At 44.8% G+C, this 22,740-nt stretch overlaps 1 protein-coding gene across 1 annotated transcript; it reads left to right on the top strand.

Annotated features, from left to right (window-relative positions):
- The first annotated feature begins 1,737 nt into the window (after nt 1-1,737).
- Nucleotides 1,738-21,406, top strand: LOC139401991 (low-density lipoprotein receptor-like). The gene is made up of 17 exons (XM_071146030.1): nt 1,738-2,080; nt 12,454-12,579; nt 12,766-12,888; nt 13,521-13,898; nt 14,245-14,367; nt 14,538-14,660; nt 15,023-15,145; nt 15,350-15,478; nt 15,769-15,940; nt 16,061-16,288; nt 16,731-16,849; nt 17,112-17,251; nt 18,836-18,977; nt 19,100-19,252; nt 19,581-19,856; nt 20,585-20,748; nt 21,079-21,406. Exons 1-17 carry the CDS (start codon nt 2,002-2,004, stop codon nt 21,112-21,114), a joined length of 2,634 nt encoding a protein of 877 aa, XP_071002131.1. The 5' UTR covers nt 1,738-2,001; the 3' UTR covers nt 21,115-21,406.
- The last annotated feature ends 1,334 nt before the right edge of the window (nt 21,407-22,740 follow it).

The following is a 22,740-nucleotide window of genomic DNA, read 5'->3' as shown; positions in this document are numbered from 1 at the left end:
ATCTGCTGCATTAAGTACTGCAGTGCAGCTCCTCCTCATGGACTGCACCAGATTCGTCAGTTCTTGCTGTGAGATGTTACCCCACTCTTCCACCAAGGCACCTGCAAGTTCCCGGACATTTCTGGGTGAAACTGCCCTAGCCGTTGCCCTCCGATCCAACAGATCCCAGACATGCTCAATGGGATTGAGACCCAGGCTTTTCGCTGGCCATGGCAGAACACTGACATTCCTGTCTTGCAGGAAATCACGCACAGAACGAGCAGTATGGCTGGTGGCTTTGTCATGCTGGACGGTCATGTCAGGATGAGCCTGCAGGAAGGGTACCACATGAGGGAGGAGGATGTCTTCCCTGTAACACACAGCGTTGAGATTGCCTGCAATGACAACAAGCTCAGTCCGATGATGCTGTGACACACCGCCCCAGACCATGACCATGACCTCTACCTCCAAATCGATCCCGCTCCAGAGTACAGGCCTCGGTGTAACGCTCATTCCTTCGACGATAAACGTGAGTCCAACAATCACCTCTGGTGAGACAAAACCACGACTTGTCAGTGAAGAGCACTTTTTACCAGTCCTGTCTGGTCCAGCAACGGTAGGTTTGTGCCCATTGGCGACGTTGTTGCCAGTGATGTCTGGTGAAGACCTGCCTTACAACAGGCCTACAAGCCCTCAGTCCAGCCTCTCTCAGCCTATTGCAGTCTGAGCACTGATGGAGGGATTGTGCATTCCTGGTGTAACTCAGGCAGTTGTTGTTGCCATCATGTGCCTGTCCCGCAGGTGTGATGTTCGGATGTACCGATCCTGTGCAGGTGTTGTTACACGTGGTCTGCCACTGCGAGGATGATCAGCTGTCCGTCCTGTCTCCCTGTAGTGCTGTCTTAGGCGTCTCACAATACAGACATTGCAATTTATTGCCCTGGCCACATCAGCAGTCCTTATGCCTCCTTGCAGCATGCCTAAGGCATGTTCACTGAGGTGAGCAGGGACCCTGGGCATCTTTCTTTTGGTGTTTTTCAGAGTCAGTAGAAAGGCCTCTTTAGTGTCCTAAGTTTTCCTAACTGTGACCTTAATTGCCTAACGTCTGTAAGCTGTTAGTGTCTTAACGACCGTTCCACAGGTGCATGTTCATTAATTGTGAGAAACAGCCTTTACAATTTATTTTATTTAACTAGGCAAGTCAGTTAAGAACAAATTCTTATTTTCAATGACGGCCAGGAACACTGGGTTAACTGCCTTGTTCAGGGGCAGAACAACAGATTTTTACCTTGTCAGCTCAGGGATTCGATCTTGCAACCTTTTGGTTACAAGATCTAGCCTAGGCTAGTCGCTGGGCTACCTGCCGCCCCGAGCTACAATAAAGATCTGTGAAGTTATTTTGATTTTTACAAAGTATCGTTGAAAAACAGGGTCCTGAAAAAGGGACGTTTCTTTTTTTGTTGAGTTGAGTTTATTTCACTTGTATCTACTTCACTTGCTTTGGCAATGTTAACATATATTTCCCATGACAATAAATTGAATTGAAGGTGGGGCCAGGCTAGGCAAGACAGGGAAGCCAGCCCATCCAGATAATGATAACAGTAACATTGTGGTTGGGTGACTCTTTCTTTCTCTTCCTCTCTGTCAGTGACTGCTGTAGCTCCACCCCTGCGGTGCTGATGTCGAATTTCAAATATCACACCACTCTGCTGATCCCGCCCACTTGTAGGACCACATAGAAATAGTCAGAAGTGACTCAAAAAATTTAATATTTCTCCCTGGCACTAGACCTAGACACAGGCGCACAGTAAATCTTCTCTATATACCCAAACAACAGTCATTCGTTTATCCCAGTTTGTTTTAGCTGTGACTGCAACATCCACAAATATATAGAGTCATCTCTCAGTTGAGTTGAAATAGTGCTGTTCAGTAGGCTAGCTGTCAAACATTTTGCGTGCCGGGTGGTCGATATTAGACCAAGAAGAAACACTTCGAATTGCGTGGAAGCCCAAAGGAGTAAAGATGCTACCGACTCGTGTGGGAATCACCGGGGTGACAGCATGTTGCCTGGTGTTGCTTTCCCACTGTTTTGCTCCTACAGGTAAGGATGTGAAGTCAATTGTATCATGCAAGATGCTTATGATGCGTATTTTGGGGGCTGACTCCGGCTGAGTGCAGAGCGGGTTTTGCCCTTGGGATTCTCTGGTCTAAACGATCTGACATGGAATTTGACATCTTTAAATTACTTATAACATGACATAGTTGTCAATTGCCTATATTTCAGTGATCTTTTTATTTTATGTCTGACATGGAATTGCAAATGCAACCGTGCTCCTCACATAGAATAAATGGCTAAATTGACATTTTCTGAATTAATTTCTGTTTTGGTGCTTACAATACCAGTCGAATGTTCAATTAAACCAATGTTTATACACTCGTGTCCTAGGCTGAACTTGTAAAATTGGGTTTAGTGCGCAGGAAGGGGGCATGTTCTTGACATTGAGAGTCAAGTGCTAACAGCTTTTCAAGACATTTTCCTTTTCAAAGCCGATTAAAGATGAACTTAACCTATAATTTTCGTTGACAATATGTTTATCTATAAAAGTTCAAATTTATCTATTTCGTCCGTATGAACGGAAGCTACGCTCGGGAAGTCGATTGGCTGTTCTTCAAATAGTATGTAGCCGCGAGCCAATCCGAATGAGAAATAGGCTCGTCACATCCGGTAGGTCCATATGTCAAAGCTGTCTGGTTTTACCTGTGGGCTTGACGTGTTGGAGGAAAAAGACGATTGTCACCGAGAAAGGGCGCGGCAAAAGGGCGTCTAGCCCAGCTTCTATACCGTGTGGCAAGAGGTTATTTAGCCCAGCTTCTGTGCCATATATGGAGGAAATAGAACTTGGTTTTATTTTACACCTGAAGGATAGACTATTTTGCTACAAAATTCTGATTGTTGCAGACCTTCTTGATCACTAATTTTATGCATTTGTAGGTTAGATGTAGCTTAATGTCAAAATACATTCTCAATTGGCATTTAAAATCATAGCTTTTGTCATCAACAATGAAATGTAATAGGCTTATTAATAGATGCATGTTATGAGGATATGTTTATCACCTCAAGCAAAGTCTGCTTCCTTCTTTAGATGTCTTGATATGATAAAAATCCACCAACTTCCTTCACCTTTACTTCTGTGGCCCCCAACCAGCAACCCACAGTAGGAACTAAACACACTATCACACAACTCACATGTCCATTAACTTATTTGCTAACATTATTACAATGTATTACATTGTATTGTATTGCAATGCATTAACAGCAGTCAAGGCAAATTCCTTATTGGTTTCAGTAGGTAGGCTAAGGGTGAACTTACCGGCCTCTAGGTTAATATTGTGTTGTGTATTAGTCTAGTTGTGGCTACATTCTGCCACCCCGTTCTACTGTTATCCCTCAATCTTTAAGGTTGCATCCCAAATGGCAACATATTTCCTTTAAAGTGCACTACTTTTGACCAGAGCCCTATGGGACTATGCCATTTGCGATGCAGACTAACTCCTGCTCTCAGGGATTTGAAGATTAGAACTTCCATCCAATGTTTATAGTTCAAGGTATTCATTAATGTAGCAATTAAATCTGCTGCTGACATGTGCAGAGTGTGTATGTCCATGTGTGTGTGTGTGTGTGTGTGTGTGTGTGTGTGTGTGTGTGTGTGTGTGTGTGTGTGTGTGTGTGTGTGTGGCCCCCAACAGTAGGTCAGCTGTTACTGTATGTGTGGGGCCCCAGCAGTACTGTAGGTCTGCTATTACTGTATGTGTGGGGCCCCAGCAGTACTGTAGGTCTGCTGTTACTGTATGTGTGGGGCCCCAGCAGTACTGTAGGTCTGCTGTTACTGTATGTGTGGGGCCCCAGCAGTAGGTCTGCTGTTACTGTATATGTGGGGCCCCAACAGTAGATCGGCTGTTACTGTATGTGTGGGGCCCCAGCAGTAGGTCTGCTGTTACTGTATATGTGGGACCTCAGCAGTACTGTAGGTCTGCTGTTACTGTATATATGGGGCCCCAACAGTAGATCTGCCGTTACTGTATGTGTGGAGCCCCAACAGTAGGTCTGCCGTTACTGTATGTGTGGGGCCCCAACAGTAGGTCTGCCGTTACTGTATGTGTGGGGCCCCAGCAGTAGGTCTAGTGTTACTGTATGTGTGGGGCCCCAGCAGTAGGTCTGCTGTTACTGTATGTGTGGGGCGCCAGCAGTAGGTCTGCTGTTATTGTATGTGTGGGGCCCCAACAGTAGGTCTGCCGTTACTGTATGTGTGGGACCTCAGCAGTACTGTAGGTCTGCTGTTACTGTATATATGGGGCCCCAACAGTAGATCTGCCGTTACTTTATGTGTGGAGCCCCAACAGTAGGTCTGCTGTTACTGTATGTGTGGGGCCCTAGCAGTAGGTCTGCTGTTACTGTATGTGTGGGGCCCCAGCAGTAGGTCTGCTGTTACTGTATGTGTGGGGCCCCAGCAGTAGGTCTGCTGTTACTGTATATGTGGGGCCCCAACAGTAGATCTGCCGTTACTGTATGTGTGGGGCCCCAGCAGTAGGTCTGCTGTTACTGTATATGTGGGGCCCCAACAGTAGGTCTGCTGTTACTGTATATGTGGGGCCCCAACAGTAGGTCTGCCGTTACTGTATGTGTGGAGCCCCAAGGGGCTGTATTAGTTGACACCATGGAGAATAATGGGAAAATCCCTGTAGAGTTGCATCAGTGGTTCTAGAATAGAATAGATTCTAGAATAATCCCCATATGAATCATGCAGCCCCAAGAGCATCTGATAGGCATCGCATGATGTACATTCTCCTAACACACCAGATCTCTCAATCAGTCACCAGTGGCATGCAAAAACACCCTTAATAACCTCACAATGAAGGTCCAAGTGGAATTGGATGAACTAGTATAAGCCAAGTGCAGTTAGATTAACTAGTATAAACCAAGTGCAGTTAGATTAACTAGTATAAGCCGAATGCAGTTGGATGAACGAGTTTAAACCAAAAATGCAGTTAGCTGAACTAGTACAGACTGAGTTCTGTTGGTTTAGCATCTTGACAGATGACCATCAGTGCACATGTCATCTAGTTCTAAATTAATCTGTGGCTATGGAAAGACCAAGCCCTGACCTTTGGCAAGATTTGTGTTTACATACAAACACTTTTCTCGCCGTGGGTGTGTGTTTGCCAAAACAAGCAGAAATGCATAGGCAAACTAACTTAAAATAAACAAGCCTGTCACACACAATGACAAGGGCGTTGATGAGGACTCCAATATTAGCCTCACCTTTGACCTATATGGACCGTCCTCCTGTTGTCATCCAGTGTAGCCTTTCATACACTTCAACTAAAGCTGCAGAGACGGTTGGTGTTGCTGCTAAACAATATAGTCTTTCAGCTCTAGTTTTACATTGACATTCTAGTAATTTAGCAGACACTCTTGTCCAGAGTGACTTACAGTTGGATTCATTCATCTTAAGATAGCTAGGTGGGACAACCACAAATCTCAGTCATAGTAAGTACGTTTTTCTTCAATAAAAGGAGCTATCAGCAAAGTCAGAGCTAGTAAGGCGGAGGAGTTACGTGTTGTTGGATTACTTAAGATACTCTTTGAAGAGGTAGGGTTTCAGATGGTTTTCTGAAGATGGGCGGGGACTCAGAGGGAAGATGGTTCCACCATTGGGGTGACAGGACAGAGAAGAGCTTTGACTGGGCGGTGAAGGAGCTGCCCTCTTGTAGGGTTGGGAGGGCCAAGAGACCAGAGGTGGCAGAACAGAGTACTCGGGTTGGGGTGTAGGGTTTGAGCATAGCCTGAAGGTAGGGAGGGGCAGTTCCTCTTGCTGCTCCGTAGGAAAGTACCATGGTCTTGTAGTGGATGCGAGCGTCGACTGGAAGCCAGTGTGGAGTGGACTGGAAGCCAGTGTGGAGTGGACTGGAAGCCAGTGTGGAGTGGACTGGAAGCCAGTGTGGAGTGGACTGGAAGCCAGTGTGGAGTGGACTGGAAGCCAGTGTGGAGTGGACTGGAAGCCAGTGTGGAGTGTGCGGAGGAGAAGGGGTGACATGGGAGAACTTGAGAAGGTTGAACACCAGGCAGGCTGCAGCTTTCCAGTTCAAATATATAACAGGTTACATGGAGGACATTTGGGGCTATTGGAAAGTCCATTGCAGACTAGGGGCTGGTGTTTAGTGAGCACGTTCTTTCTCTTCCATCCGTAGCATCAGTGTTGAAGGACCTTACATGGTCAAGTTGTCATCAAGCAGGCAGGCAGCGTTTATTAATAGAACCTGATGGAGATTGGGAGGTGGGGACTCTCTCTATAAAATGTTTCTCACTCTCTTTTTCTCTCTCTCTCTTTTCTCCCGCTCTCTCTTTCTGTCCCTCTAACTTCCTCTCTTTTTCTCTCTCCTTCACTGTCTCTTTCTATCTCTCTCGCTCTGCCTCTCCTCGCTCAGCAGCACGGCTAGATCAAGGTGATTTCCGTTGTATGTAGGCAGCCATATGAAGGTCTATTCAGGTCGTGGTGTAACTTGGTCATGATGCTAACCTTTTGAAGACAGTAGGCGTACATTACAAGAAGTGAGCTCAGTCTGTCTGCCAATAGGGCTTCCTGTATTTAACAGTGAGCCAGTAGCAGTGGATAGGTCCTTACGGGAAATTGGCCGCATCCAACAAGCACCTAACTACATTAAGGCCCTGTCCGGATGGCAGCTGTGGTCAGCTGTGTGTCTCTGCTAAAGGTGCGCGGGTCAGCTGTTTATTCACCAACACCCGCCCGCAATTGCTAATAAGCCATCCACAACCGCCAGATCCATTGTAATTCTGAGGCACACACCCAACCCTAACCCACACAAAATGGAAAATGCCCTATAAGCTACAGTCAAAGACGGCAGAAGATTTTTTGACATCAGTTTGACCAGTTGTAAGGAAAAAGAAAGCTGTGAAAACGACCGGACCCAACGTGTTTCTGATAAAATGTGCATCGAAGCCCAACTGAAATCTTATGTTGTTCAAATCAAATCAAAGTTTATTTGTCACGTGCGCCGAATACAACAGATGTAGACCTTACAGTGAAATTCTAACTTACAGGCTCTAACCAACAGTGCAAAAAAGGTATTAGGTGAACAATGGGTAGATGAAGAAATAAAACAACAGTAAAAAGACAGTGAAAAACAGTGGCGAGGCTATAAAAGTAGCGAGGCTACATACAGTGGCGAGGCTATAAAAGTAGCGAGGCTACATACAGTGGCGAGGCTATAAAAGTAGCGAGGCTACATACAGACACCGGTTAGTCAGGCTGATTGAGGTAGTATGTACATGTAGAAATGGTTAAAGTGACTATGCATATATGATGAACAGAGAGTAACAGTAGCATAAAAGAGGGGTTGGCGGGTGGCAGGACACAATGCAGATAGACAGCCCGGTTAGCCAATGTGCGGGAGCACTGGTTAGTCGGGCCAATTGAGGTAGTATGTACATATGTACATGAATGTATAGTTAAAGTGACTGTGCATATATGATAAACAGAGAGTAGCAGCAGTGTAAAGGAGGGGGGGCACACAATGCAAATAGTCTGGGTAGCCATTTGATTACCTGTTCAGGAGTCAAAAAAGATTGAAATACTATCAGATTGTATGATAAGGACAGCACCTCTACAGACGGTATCTAACGGAGCAATGCATTCTCAACAAATCATATGTCTCCACTCCTGTTCCCAAGTCTAAGTTTAGCCTACATTTGGTTTATAATTGACCTGCAAGAAAGGCTACATTCTGCAGGAGTTATTATTAAGGCTGTGTGAGATGTTATAGACCTACAGTCAGTGTCCAGATTTCAGTTTCCATTTAACCCATCTGAACAGTAGGCTACAGTTCCCTTGACATAGGCTTATTTTAAGTCCCGTCTTGTGACGGTCAAATGTGTATAGTGTCTCACAATCACACAGAACATAGCCAGCACTGCTATCCTCCTCTTTCACCACATCTGTCCCAAACATTTCTTTTCAGGCCCTCCCTTCTCTTTATTTTCAACTCTCCTTTTGCAGCTTTTGTCTTATTGAATGAAATTTCAACCATGTCCTTAACTTTTTCTGCCTGTTTCCCGAAAGCATTTGGCGATTGGCTGTGTAGGCTATTTGGAGTGCAGCTAGGCCCGAAAGCTTAGTCTTCTGTACTAATGCCAGATAGCCTACAATAATAAAATAAGAAGCCCAAGAAGCCTGTTGATAGAAACTAGAATTCTACATTGATGGATATTTTGAAGGTATTATTTCTCTTTATTTAACCTGCCTGCCACACACATCCGCCAATATTTAATGACCATGAACCCGTCTGCCACACACATCCGCCAATATTTAATGACCATGAACCCGTCTGCCACACACATCCGCCAATATTTAATGACCATGAACCTGCCTGCCACACACATCCGCCAATATTTAATGACCATGAACCCGTCTGCCACACACATCCTCCAATATTTAATGACCATGAACCCGTCTGCCACACACATCCGCCAATATTTAATGACCATGAACCCGTCTGCCACACACATCCTCCAATATTTAATGACCATGAACCCGTCCGCCCCGCGGATATAACTGTGGGACTGCGGGTTATGAGTCAACCCCCTCATCACTAGTCTCTGCCTCACTCTGTCTATTTGTCTCTGCCTCGCTCTGTCTATTTGTCTCTGCCTCGCTCTGTCTATTTGTCTCTGCCTCGCTCTGTCTATTTGTCTCTGCCTCGCTCTGTCTATCTGTCTCCTCCCCCGTGGGTCAAATTGTGTGGGGATGGCATCAGGCATAGGAAGGAAAATGCGAATCAGGTGACTTGCCGGTAATTCCATTTGCAAGACAGACATGCGGGTGGGCGGACAGAAATGCGGGCGGGCGGACAGACATGCGGGCGGGCGGACAGACATGCGGGCGGGCGGACAGACATGCGGGCTGGCGGACAGACATGCGGGCTGGCGGACAGACATGCGGGCGGGCAGGCAGGCAGGCAGAGACACATAAGAATGTGCTGATTGGTGAATAAGGAAGGTTGCTTATAATGGCTTTTTGGTTCTTAGAATCTGAGATTATTATGCAATAGTTTACAGGCTGCATGCAGAGCTTGCAGTTTGAATGTGATCTATTGTAACTAATGAAAAGTACCCTGCTGGTAAAACTGTGTAGATTTTTTAAAGTAACGTTAAACTCGAAATACAACAGGATTTTCCCACTCACTTTGTCTGAAGTAAATTCCCCAAGACAATTATTTTCTGGAGTAATTGTGAAGAAAACCAATGCAATACAATATAACTATTATCCCTCAAGGAAACGCGTCAGAGAAATCACCCCATATTTGTTATCTTGATTTAGTTTAGTCACAACCTCAAAGACAAATGAAATGCCCATATGGTGACTCACTGCACAGTAACCGTACAGACAGTAGGCGGACTGCATTAAGTGGGCCCATAAGGAAGTTAAGTAGACAGGAACCAAACTTCTATTTTATGATTATGTTTGTTTAATAATAATTAACTGTAACCTGAATAGTGTGCCACAAACAAACTTCCTCCGTCTTCTGTGCTTGGTTACTACGCAAAGTGCATGGCTTAGTTATCGATCAATGATACGCACGACACGCCCACAAATACACTCTGATGTCACGACACGCCCACACTGGGCGAGAGGGCTATGTATAGCTATGGCGTGGCCCAACCTTTCCAGCCAGATGGTTTTGGGTTCAAACGTAAGCTAGACTTGGCCTCTTTCGTTGATAACGTCTCACATTCAAAGCTAGTCAATGGAAAGAGATTTCCATTCAGAACTGCTGGGCTTTTTTATTTTATTTTTTAAGATAAATGACTTACAACATCCTGGGAAAATAACTCTCACCCACTGCATTTCAATTAGAGACTAAGTTGAATGCAGTACAAGTCCTCTATTACACAATGTATATCTAATCGTATAGGCTACAAAGAGAGAGTGCAGTACAGTATGCTTGTAAAGGGAGATTTGTGACCCAGAGAGAGAATGGTAGACATAGTTGTGACGTACAGTCTAACATACTGTACACACAGATGCCTGTTGAGAGAGTACAGTGGGCTATACTGCTGGAGGTTGAGCGTCTTGTGACCCAGAGAGAGAATGGTAGAGAGAACACAGTATGCAGCTTGAGAGGCTTGTGACCCATTTGTAGATGATGGGACAGAAGATTAGCAGGAGAGAAAATTAAAACACAGACAGAGAAATAGGGGAGAGAGGAGATGAGAGGAGAGAGGAGAGGGGAGAGACAGAGAGAGAGAAAGGGGGAGGGGAGACAGAGAGGATCATGGAAAGAGAGAGAGAGGCAGAGTGCGTGTCGGGGCCAAGTAACGTCTCCGTTTTCACTTGAGAGACTGTATAAGTCTCAGGGCGAGCTAACAGTCAGCCGGCCTCGTAAATGTATCACCACTCTCTCCAAGAACAGCTGGAATAGGATGGGGGGAAACTATTCCTGGAACCTCCACATCTGGTAGTGACTGTGTGTGTGTGCGACGTGTGTGTGTGTGTGTGTGTGTGTGTGTGTGTGTGTGTGTGTGTGTGGGTGTGTGTGTGGGGTGGGACTGTGTGTGGGGTGGGACTGTGTGTGGGACTGTGTGTGTGTGGGGGACTGTGTGTGTGTGTGTGTGGGACTGTGTGTGTGTTGGGTTCACTGGAAACATAGCCACAGTCTTGGCGGTTACAGTGCCTGTGTAATTAAGCATTTGAGGCGAGGGGTTCAGCAGTCGTTTTTTCCCATGAAAAGCCCTGATTGATCAAGTCAGGCCAACATTTCTCAATACAAGATCGTCTTATGATATTACAGTCCCACATGAAGTCACACATGAAGGTGTGAGCATTGGTGACATCACATGCCAATAGACGGAGCAAGCAACCTCTATCTTCTGAATCTACTTCAATAACTCTCTGTGTAGCAACCGACTTTACGACTTGAGTCATGCTGGTGTAGCCGCGGTTACTACTACAAGTGTCAACAATTGACAGCTTGAGTTCAGAAAATTCCTGGTGTTGTGTCCGGTTGTGCCCCACCTCCCCCTGTTGCTCTCACTAGTGCTCTTGTTATGAGTATTTTGAGGAATGTTCCTCAAGGGCCAATCAGCAGCTGGTGGTGTGATTATGACTCCTCCCCCCTTCCATTGTCTTAAAGAGACAGCCTCAGGCTCTGACTCATACTCTGTTGCCTCAGGCACAGTGGAATTTGACAGTGGAGGGAGATAAACTGACTTAGTGACCGAGACCTTGCAGAATATTGAAGGCTCCATGCTAGCTTTACCTGATGGCTCTCACGTCCTTGTTGAAGACATCTTCACTTTGATTGGTCAGATGAGTTCAATGAGGTTGTGACCTCAGCAACCCAAAATAAACTGGGCCGTTTTGGGGTTAAATCTCATTTCACTGTTGAATAGGCTAGTCAAACAGTAACGTGGTATTCATTCATAGGCCTACTGGCAGAAACTAAGTGAGTAAAAAAATGTATTTCCTTGCTCAAGTCTGTACAATAAGTTGTTTAACTTTCCCTTACCGGATGCTGTATATGTGGGCCAATGGTGTGTGCGTGTGAGTTGACACTTGTGTGTGTTCTATTTCGGCAACATCTTGTCCTACACTAATTTCCTTCATTTGAAGGTTTACATGAGAAACGCACAAACAGTAGTTGCCAAGCAACAGTCTTGAGTGCATAACAAAATGGCCGTCAAGTTCTCACTGTCTGCTGAAAGACCATGAGATACAGTAGCTCCAGTGTGTGAACGATAAGAGATAAGTCTCTCCCATGGGGAAACTTCACTTCCTGTTTAGAAATGCTCCATATTGTAGTCTTTTTACCTCATATCCTGTTCCTTTATCTTTGGACTCTCACTACTGTAGCTCTTATCACACATAATTGCTGGTCCCAGAGGGGCACTACAAAACATTGTAGAGGATGTGTTCTTCTCACCAACAACAAGATATAATCCCAATCTTAATGGCCGTCAGATGACTGCCCTCTGTTGTCAGCGAGCGTTGTTGAACATGAACTAACCGAGGGAAGTTACTTAGTTAAATGTTAGTTAACATCCGTCACTACTACAGACCTATTCTATCCTCTGCGTGAGCCTAATGTTACGTGGTACAAGTGTCGCATGACAGAAAATATGCATAATTAATTATTGCCCTGTATTGTAAAAAGTTACTGAATCTGTATCAAATACACAGTTAAACTGTCTACCTTGTATATTATATTTGTACTACCTTGTGTATATTTTAGGCCGACATTGTAAATAAGAATTTGTTCTTGACTGACTTGCATAGTTAAATAAAGGTTAAATAAATAAAACCATTTGTTTTTTAAATTACACTAGTATAGATCTATAAAAGATTAAATGTGTCCTGTCTGTCAATCATTTACAGTTATCCTGGGTTTTTCTTCCCCTAGATGCTGCGTATACATGTGGGACAAGTCAGTTCAGGTGTGGCAACGAGAAATGTATCACCAGCCGGTGGGTGTGTGACGGAGGTGATGACTGTGGTGACGGAACTGACGAGCTGCCAGCCGCCTGCGGTGAGTAACTGACTCTTCCTCCTCTTTTACTCTTCTTCTCTCTCCTCTTTCTTTTCATACTCTTCTTCCTCATCCTTCGTCCTCTTCTTCCTCATCCTTGTCCTCCTCCTCTTCAGATAAGATAGAACTGCTAAGATGTGTCAGACTCTAATGTCTCTATCTGTTCATGTCTCTCTATGTCTCCAGAGGCTAAGACCTGCCTGCCCACTGAGTTCAGCTGCGGAGGCCCACTGAACAAGTGTATCTCCAGAACGTGGCACTGTGATGGCAAAGCTGACTGTGACAATGGAGCTGATGAGAAGAGCTGTGGTAAGATAGACAGTACGGATGTAGGATCTTAATTTGATCACCCTGTTGCAGGAGAACTTTCTTGCAACGCAGAACATTTAACATTTGTAGTGTATTTGAAGTTTAAGAAGGCTTATGAAGTTCGTAAATTTCCACTTTGAAATTTGACTCAAAATGTCCATTAATTATAATCCACGTAATAATTCACATTTCCGGTTGCTGCAGGATTATTTTCCTTCTGAAGCAAACTGTCTCAAATTAAGATCCTACATATTTACATTCACTAGTCTAGTCCAATAGTGTATATGCTGTAGCCAACTCTTCTATCGTTGTCATTACACTGCAGTCATCACCATACTGAAGAAAACTGTTCTGTTCAACACTGATTACCTCTGTAGTTAGTGCATGATGATGTGATAAGACTCCAGTTTGTAATCACTAACTGGTACTATCACCACATGACTCTGGTCCTTGTGTCTACTCTGCACCCATTGAACCCTTAGACAAAAACCTCTCATTCTTTTAGTGACAACCACATTATTTACAGATATAATAACATCCTAAAGGCACAATAGAGTACAAATACTGTCACCCAGTTCCAAACCTTCCATATCCCTAACCCTCCAGCCCTCGCTCTCCCTTCCTCTCTCCAGCCGCAAAGAACTGCACCGACAACGAGTTCCGCTGCTCCAACGGTCAGTGCATCGCCGTCTCCTTCGTGTGCGACAAGGACAACGACTGTTCCGATGGTTCTGACGAGACTTCCTGTCCCACCGCCACCTGCGGTCCCAACGCCTTCCAGTGTAACAACACTGTGTGTGTCCCGCGTCTCTGGGCCTGCGACGGTGACGCCGATTGTGCCGACGGTTCAGACGAGTGGCCCCAGAACTGTGGCGGGAGGGACACCAAACCGACAACAAAGCCCTGTGGGCCACATGAATTCCACTGTGGGAGTGGGGAGTGTATCCATAGGAGTTGGAGCTGTGATGGAGGCAAGGACTGTCAGGATAATTCAGATGAAACCAACTGCAGTGAGTGGAAGGGTTTTTGACAATATTCAACTCAACTTCTGTCCTTTCTCTCTGAAACATTTTTTTTTCCAAAGACAGAAATATGCTTATTTAGTTAAGCGTTTACGAAAACAAATGTTCATCTTCCAAGATATACTGTATGAACAGATACTATACTGTATGAACAGATACTAACTATACTGTATGAACAGATACTATACTGTATGAACAGATACTATACTGTATGAACAGAACTAAGGGACTCCTAAGAGAAAATCCCAATCGCTCTTTCTTTATCTGTCCATCTGTCTTGTTGTATTGTTTATCTAACCTCTCTCTCTCTGTCTCTCTCTCTCTCTCTCGGTAGGTCGGCCCACTTGCCAGCCAGATGAGTTTCAGTGTAATGATGGCTCCTGTATCCATGGTAGCCGTCAGTGTGACCGCCAGTTTGACTGCAGGGATCTGAGTGATGAGATTGACTGCAAGAGCGGTGAGGCTCAGCCCTAATGGACACACACACACACACACACACACACACACACACACACACACACACACACACACACACACACACACACACACACACACACACACACACACTGTCCTTATAGCTGTACTACATGTCTAATAATATTCTCCTCTTTCTTATTCTCCCCCCAGTGGATGCGTGTGAGGGCCCGAATAACTTCAGGTGTAAGAGTGGGGAGTGCATCACCGTGGACAAGGTGTGCAACAGGCAGAAAGACTGCCGAGACATGTCCGACGAACCTATCAGGGAGTGTGGTGAGTTGGAACCGTAGAGATATTCTGCGTCCCAAATCGGCACCCTAATCCCTGTTTCGCCCACTACTTTTGACCCTGGGCCCATAGGGAACTCTCTTTACACCCACATACCATTCAGTGGAAAACAGAGGAGAGAGACCACATCCCAGCTAGGGAAATATGATGGAGACAGCTAGCCAAGTGGTTCAGGCCAGTCTGGTCTGGCCAAACTAGTTAGTGGTTATAAAGAGTGAGGTGACTGGTTTAGTCTTGCCTAAGGGAAAAGGCTGTCATCATGGACATTGAGGATGATGGTTGTTTCTTATAGTTTTCTAGATAGATAGATATATTTCTTCTAACTGATTTCCGGTCTGATTCTGCAGGCAACAACGAGTGTTTGACCAATAACGGCGGTTGCTCTCACACCTGTACCGACCTGAAGATTGGCTTCAATTGCTCCTGTCCTGCTGGGTACATTCTGGGGAAGGACAACAGGAAATGTGAAGGTGTGTGGAAATAAATGTTAATATGGCACTGAGGCTCGGAACTCAGATCAGAAGATTGTAATGGCTGAGCTCTAAGTCACTATAGTGACGAGTGCCGGATAAGATCGCAGGACATTGGATTTGGATCAAATCACACTATGAATTGCCACAACTGACCCCTGACCCTATCTTCTGACCTCTAACTCTGTTTTCCTCCTCCTGTAGACATTGATGAGTGTGCTGACCCAGACACCTGTACCCAGATCTGTGTGAACATCCTGGGAAGTTACAAGTGTGAGTGTGAGGAGGGCTATGAACTGGACCCCAAGACCAAGACCTGCAAGGCTGCCACAGGTACGTGTGAGATGGAGGGACACACTAGCTAAGCTACATTCCGACAGCCACCCCAGCATACCACTTAGAATGGATGCTTGACCGATTGCTTGCTAGTGTGGATATATGAACAGAGCCTTGGGAGCAATTCTGATATAGTCTGAACAAATTAAAGCAAAGAAGAAGTTTCGGTAGCTTCTCTGAGGCCTCATTATTAAACAACTTTCTAAATGTGATGTAAACAGTTAGGTAAAGTGGCCGACTTGAGGTCGAAATCTAAAACTTTCTAAATCTAATTGTATGTCTTCCAGGTACTGTCCCCTACCTGTTGTTCACCAACCGCCACGAGGTGAGGAAGATGACTCTGGACCGTAGCGAGTACGTCCCTCTCATCCCCAGACTAAAGAACGTGGTGGCCCTGGACATGGACATGCCTGGACACAAGATCTTCTGGTCTGACCTGTACCACAGGAAGATCTACAGGTGAGGACCTGCTGGGGGAAGGTGTGTGTGTGTGTGTGTGTGTGTGTGTGTGTGTGTGTGTGTGTGTGTGTGTGTTTTGTTAGTTAACAAACATATATTTTGTCCTGCACCCTTCCCCAGCGCTGACATGAACTTGGCAGGGAACTCCTCCCACCACAACGTGGTGATTGACAGCCAGATGGAGGTGCCGGAGTGCCTGGCCGTCGACTGGATTCACGGTAACATCTATTGGACGGACAGTGTGCTCCAGACCATCTCCGTGGCAACCACAGACGGAACACGGCGAAAGACACTGATCAGCGAAGGACTGGAGAAACCAAGAAGCATCGTGGTGGACCCAGCCAATAAGTAAGAAACTTGGGATTTGATTGATTGATTTTATTAACCTTGTTTGGGTCATAGCCTACTGATCTGTTTATCAGTATCATGCTCAATAGGGCGTTGACTGCCAGGAAAACCAAAAAGATAAATCTTCGACAGGATTCTTTTGTTGTCGAACATATTGGAATAATTGAATGAGTGAGGATCTCTTTCACAACAAGAAACATGGCAGAAGCTCAACGTGTCAGTGTGTCAGTGTGTGTGTGTGTGTGTCTGTGTGTGTGTGTGTGTGTGTGTGTGTGTGTGTGTGTGTGTGTGTGTGTGTGTGTGTGTGTGTGTGTGTGTGTGTGTGTGTGTGTGTGTGTGTGTGTGTGTGTGTGTGTGTGATTTTCTCTAAAGACCTCCAGATGTTGTGCTGAAGTGTGTTCGAGGTAGGAGTTTTGACTGACGGTACTGTGTCTGTTTCCAGCTTCATGTACTGGACTGACTGGGGCGACGAGGCCAAGATCGAGAAGAGTGGGCTGAACGGAGCCGACCGCGTCGCCTTGGTAACAGACAACATCAAGTGGCCTAACGGCATCACTCTTGGTAAGAAGAGTCCACTGATTGGACACTGCAATATAGTGATGTGTGATTGGGCACATTGTAATTTGCTGTCTCGCATGATTCTTATACTCGTATACAGAACAGTTGAGATGTTGTGATGTGTTATTGTTGGAAGTTCTATCATTCTGTAGGTGTACATTATTTACATTCAAATAATCTGCCTCGTTATCAGGCGTGGAAGCATTGTTTATAAGTGAATGATTACACAGTTGGATTTCTCTAACGCTCCCTGCCTCTGGAACAGACATGGTTAACCAGCGTCTGTACTGGGTGGACTCTAAGATGCACACCCTCTCCAGCATCGGCGTAAACGGAGAAGGACGACACACACTCATCTACAACGAGGACAAGCTGGCTCACCCCCTCTCTCTCGCCGTCTTCGAGGTAAATAGTGATGGAATGTGGACATTAAGGTCTCCCTAACCTGAGTTCCATCTGGAGTATAGTTATGGACAGGTCCTAGAGGAATTGTAGGAAGGGAAAGGGAGACTTAACTGAACCAGTAGAGTCCAGTCCATGTGGGCAATGGTTACAATCCAACCTCAGAACCTCCTCTAGATCCCTGGGTCGAGCACCATGGTCTCCCCCCTCTACCCTGGCTGTGGCCCCAGAACCTCCTTTAGGTCCCTGGGTCGAGCACCATGGTCTCCCCCCTCCAGCCCACACCAACCTGACTGTGGTAGCTTTAATTAAAGGGGATTTCCAGGTTGAGTCTTATACACCAGCCCGGTTCATGAGTTTAGCCATGCAGCTAGCCAGCTTTAGCTGTATTACAGAAATCCATCCATGTAGCTGCTGAATGGAGACCAAACTGATCTTACAGTATCCAGGTCATAGGAGGTTAATAAGCCCCATATCTGAAACTGTTGGTTTCCACCAGATACATTAAGTCTTTGTTTGTGGATGGATTTGTAAGTACGCTATGTACTGACTATGATATGCTATGTACTGACTATGTACAGTTGGTTAACATTAAGTACTGTATGTATTGACTATGTACAGTTGGTTAACTTTGTGTACAGTATGTACTGACTATGTACAGTTGGTTAACTTTGTGAGTACTGTATGTACTGACTATGTACAGTTGGTTAACTTTGTGTACTGTATGTACTGACTATGTACAGTTGGTTAACTTTAAGTACTGTATGTACTGACTATGCACTGACTATGTACAGTTGGTTAACTTTAAGTACTGTATGTACTGACTATGTACAGTTGGTTAACTTTAAGTACTGTATGTACTGACTATGCACTGACTATGTACAGTTGGTTAACTTTAAGTACTGTATGTACTGACTATGTACTGACTATGTACAGTTGGTTAACTTTAAGTACTGTATGTACTGACTATGTACAGTTGGTTAACTTTGTGTACTGTATGTACTGACTATATACAGTTGGTTAACTTTGTACTGTATGTACTGACTATGTACAGTTGGTTAACTTTGTGTACTGTATGTACTGACTATGCACAGTTGGTTAACTTTTTGTACTGTATGCACTGACTATGTACTGACTATGTACTGACTATGTACAGTTGGTTAACTTTAAGTACAGTATGTACTGACTATGGACTGTTGGTTAACTTTGTGTACTGTATGTACTGACTATGTACAGTTGGTTAACTAAGTACTGTATGTACTGACTATGTACAGTTTGTTAACTTTGTGTACTGTATGTACTGACTATGTACAGTTGGTTAACATTAAGTACTGTATGTACTGACTATGTGCAGTTGGTTAACTTTGTGTACTGTATGTACTGACTATGTACAGTTGGTTAACATTAAGTACTGTATGTACTGACTATGTACTGACTATGTACAGTTGGTTAACTTTGTGTACTGTATGTACTGACTATGTACAGTTGGTTAACATTAAGTACTGTATGTACTGACTATGTACAGTTGGTTAACCTAGTTTTTCTTCCTGTCTCTCTTTTTTCTGGTTTCTCTCATTTGTTTCACAGGAGAAAGTATTCTGGACCGACATGGGCGACAGAGCGGTCATGAGCGCCAACCGCCTGACAGGAAATGACATCACTGTACTGGCGGAGGACCTGATGCAGCCAGAGGACATCATTGTATACCACAACCTCAAGCAGCCCATCGGTATGGCAACGCACGCTTTTTAAAAACATAACAAATCTTACATGAATAACTGTAATTAACTTTAAAAGCTGAATCAGGTGGTCTAACACTCACTCTCACGCTTCTCTCTCTCTCTCCTATAGGAAAGAACTGGTGCACAGAGAAAAACTTTGTGAATGGAGGTTGTGAGTTCCTATGTCTACCTGCTCCCCAGATCAACCAACACTCCCCCAAATACACCTGTGCCTGTCCTGATCACATGACCCTCGGCCTGGACATGAGGAAGTGTGTGGCAGGTATGTGTTTTCCTCTGTCGAACCCTATGGAACTTTAGAGGAGAAGGTGCAACTACTGCCCTTTATACCCCTTTCCTGCAGTCAAATGACCAGATCGCCCACCTCATGGGTGGAATGTTATTCTTATTTTCATCATTAAAATCTGTTTAAGACCAAATATTTTGTAGTTAAAAGCTAGTTCAAAAGCCAATGGATGTCAAAGTGTTAGTGTTTATCCTCATACTCACTGTTCATGGTCATTGAACCTTTTCTCAAACTAACTGACACGTTCTTGTGTGTCTAACCTCTAACCTTTGGTGACCTTTAACCCCGTCTCTTATCTCAACAGCTCCAACAACTACCGCTCCCTCCACCACTCCCAAAACTGCAGCTCCCATCCCTACCAGGGCCCCAACCAAACAGCCAGCTGGCCCCACTTCCACCACAACTACAACTACCACAACTACCTCCTCCGCCCGCCGGGCCCAGCCTCAGGACCCTGATAGGTCCTCGACCACTCACAGTCCACAGGAAACGGCGGTCACAGGTCAAAGTGGCTATGTTGCCATGCCCAAAGTAGCTGAGGCATCACACCATACTGTGCTCTACATTGTCTTACCTATCAGTGAGTATTTTACCTTGTAGTATCAGCATAATGTCTAGTGCACTGATAAATACAGTAGTACTGTAGTAACCTACTCTCTGTTTATGTATTGACTTACGTGTTGATATACACTGAGTGTACAAAACATTAGGAACACCTGCTCTTTCCATGAGACTGACCAGGTGAACGCTATGATCCCTTATTTATGTTATGTGTTAAATCCACTTCAATCAGTGTAGATGAAGGGGAGGAGACAAGCCTTGAGACATTTGACACATGGATTGTCTACGTGTGCCATTCAGAGGGTGAATGGGCAAGACAAATGTTTAAGTGCTTTGAACAGGGTATGGTAGTAGGTGCCAGGTGCACCGGTTTGAGTGTGTTAAGAACTACAACGCTGCTGGGTGTTTGACTCTGAACCGTTTTCCGTGTGTATCAAGAATGGTCCACCAACCAAAGGACACCCAGCCAAGTTGACACAACTGTGGGAAGCATTAGAGTCAACATGGGCCAGCCTCCCTGTGGAACGCTTTCGACACCTTGTAGGGTCAATGCCCGACAAATTGAGGCTGTTCTGAGGGCAAAGGGGGGTGTAACTCAATATTAGGAAGGTGTTTCTAATGTTTTGTACACTCAGTAAAACACATATCATTGTAAAAGTTAAACTGGCTTTACCTACCATACTTTATCAACAACAACAATTACAACAACAAGAACTGAACTTTTGACCCACTATCTCCTCTCTCCAGTGATGATGTGCCTGGTGCTGTTTGGTGCAGTGTTGCTATGGAGACACTGGAGGCTGAAGAACACCAACACCATCCACTTTGACAACCCCGTGTACCAGAAGACCACAGAGGATGAGTTGCACATCTGTAGAAACCACAGCCAGGACGGATACACCTACCCACAGGTACTGTCACCTAGCAACCCACCAAGCAACCACTGTCTTATTACTTATGTAGACTACACGTGTCACCAGGGTTAGAGTTCATTCCATTTAAATTCTCATACTGTGTTAAGATCAATTCCATTTCGATTAAGTGAAATAATGGGATGAATTGCCCATTGTTTTCCTATGTGGAGTTGCAATGCACTTGACCCCAATCCTGCAGGTGTTCTGCAGTGGCTAATAGAAAGCATGTGACCGTTGATTATGGTATAACCTATGAAATACTGCATGTAGTGGTTTTCAGTGTTGTGTGACTTTGTGTTTATGGTTATTTTCTGTCTCCCCTCACAGAGACAGATGGTGAGCCTGGAAGAAGACCTGGCATGACTAGTAGAAGAAGAAGAACAAGTGGATATGAAGAATTGTATTTAAAGAGAGATTTTTGTTTGAAAAAGTGACAAGCATAAACCGATGGAGGTCATTTTAACCCTAATGCTACTGACACGTCCTTTCCAATCCTATGATGATGACCTCATCTCGATGACCTAAGTTTCTGGCTTCCTGTTCCGAAGATTCCGTTCCGACCTCAACACTGTGCTGCCATCCAAGACGAAGAAGAAGGAAAAAAGAAACTCAGAAAGAATAACTTGGTTGCCATGGAAACCCACCCCCAAAAAAAGGAATGGAAGAAGAAGAAACATATACAAACGGAATCACACAAAAAAATGACTTGGTAGCGTTGTGGTCTCGAACACAACCCTGAAGAGAAAAAAACATCTGGGGGCCATTTTTTCAAACATCGGAAGGACTTGAAAATGAAAGACACAGTAAATGCACAGTTGGACTGTAGTCGTCCGTTCTTTCATAATGTAAGAGTTCTTACCTAGGTGGCCTGGTCCCAAATGTATGTATTTTAGGCTAACTCCTCGTCAGAGAGAAGAATAAATGTCTAAGCACATAATGTACAGATTTGGTACCAGGCTAGGTCCTGGACCTTGGCTCTTTGGCACAAGGAAGTTCAAAATGACAACCATCTAACACAGCTTCAACTTTGTTTGTTTTTGTTACATATCACTTAGCAGCTCTTTTGTAAATGAGTGTACATTTGGCTACTTACTGTAAAATAGGCAAACTTTTGTTCTAATGTTGCATAAGATTGTGCATAGCACTGTACAGAAGACGTCCTACACTTCCAACCCATTTGATTCTTGAGTTCAGTTGGATCCCACTTCCTTTGTCAGCCTGACGAAAGCACTAGAAAACACAATTAGCACGACATGAAGGATGTGTTGAAGATTGTGGGTTTAAAACAGGCTGCAGTCAAAAAGCTGTCTTGTCATATCTTTTGAAGGTTGAAAACAGTACCTAGTTTGTATGTTTATGGTGTACTTAACAATGGACATTGAGACCTCTGGATGGCCTTGCCATCTGACATTGACACGAGCACGTGCCTAGTCACTTAGCACCAAACATCTCCACATCTTAAAGTGGAGACTTTCCCAGGGGGGACATTGAACTATGGTGTGACACTTCTCTGAGCTGAAACGTGCGAGTTGTCGGCCCTACTCTGAGCTGAAACGTGTGAGTTGTCGGCCCTACTCTGAGCTGAAACGTGTGAGTTGTCGGCCCTACTCTGAGCTGAAACGTGTGAGTTGTCGGCCCTACTCTGAGCTGAAACGTGTGAGTTGTCGGCCCTACTCTGAGCTGAAACGTGTGAGTTGTCGGCACTAATCAGAGCTGAAACTTTTGAGTTGTCATTGGTCTCTTTCCATATTGGTGCCTTTGCCATCATCAATGCAAGCATTTCTATACTCACTCTAGCAATGTGTGTAATGTCTAGTGACATACATGTTCTTACGGTATGTGGTATACAGTGTCTAGAAGAGCCCAAATGCCTTATGACCTCCTTTCACTACAGTCAACTATTGCTGACATGATAGTTCTCTTGCCTTGGCACGTGCAGCAGACATTGTCTCTTGGTAAATATGATCTTATAGCCCCTGTCAACTGTTG

Source organism: Oncorhynchus clarkii, unplaced genomic scaffold (assembly GCF_045791955.1).
Source record: "Oncorhynchus clarkii lewisi isolate Uvic-CL-2024 unplaced genomic scaffold, UVic_Ocla_1.0 unplaced_contig_4448_pilon_pilon, whole genome shotgun sequence".
Lineage (NCBI taxonomy): Eukaryota > Metazoa > Chordata > Actinopteri > Salmoniformes > Salmonidae > Oncorhynchus > Oncorhynchus clarkii.
Note: the sequence above shows the minus strand (reverse complement) of the source record. Positions and strands in the feature narration are given on the sequence as shown.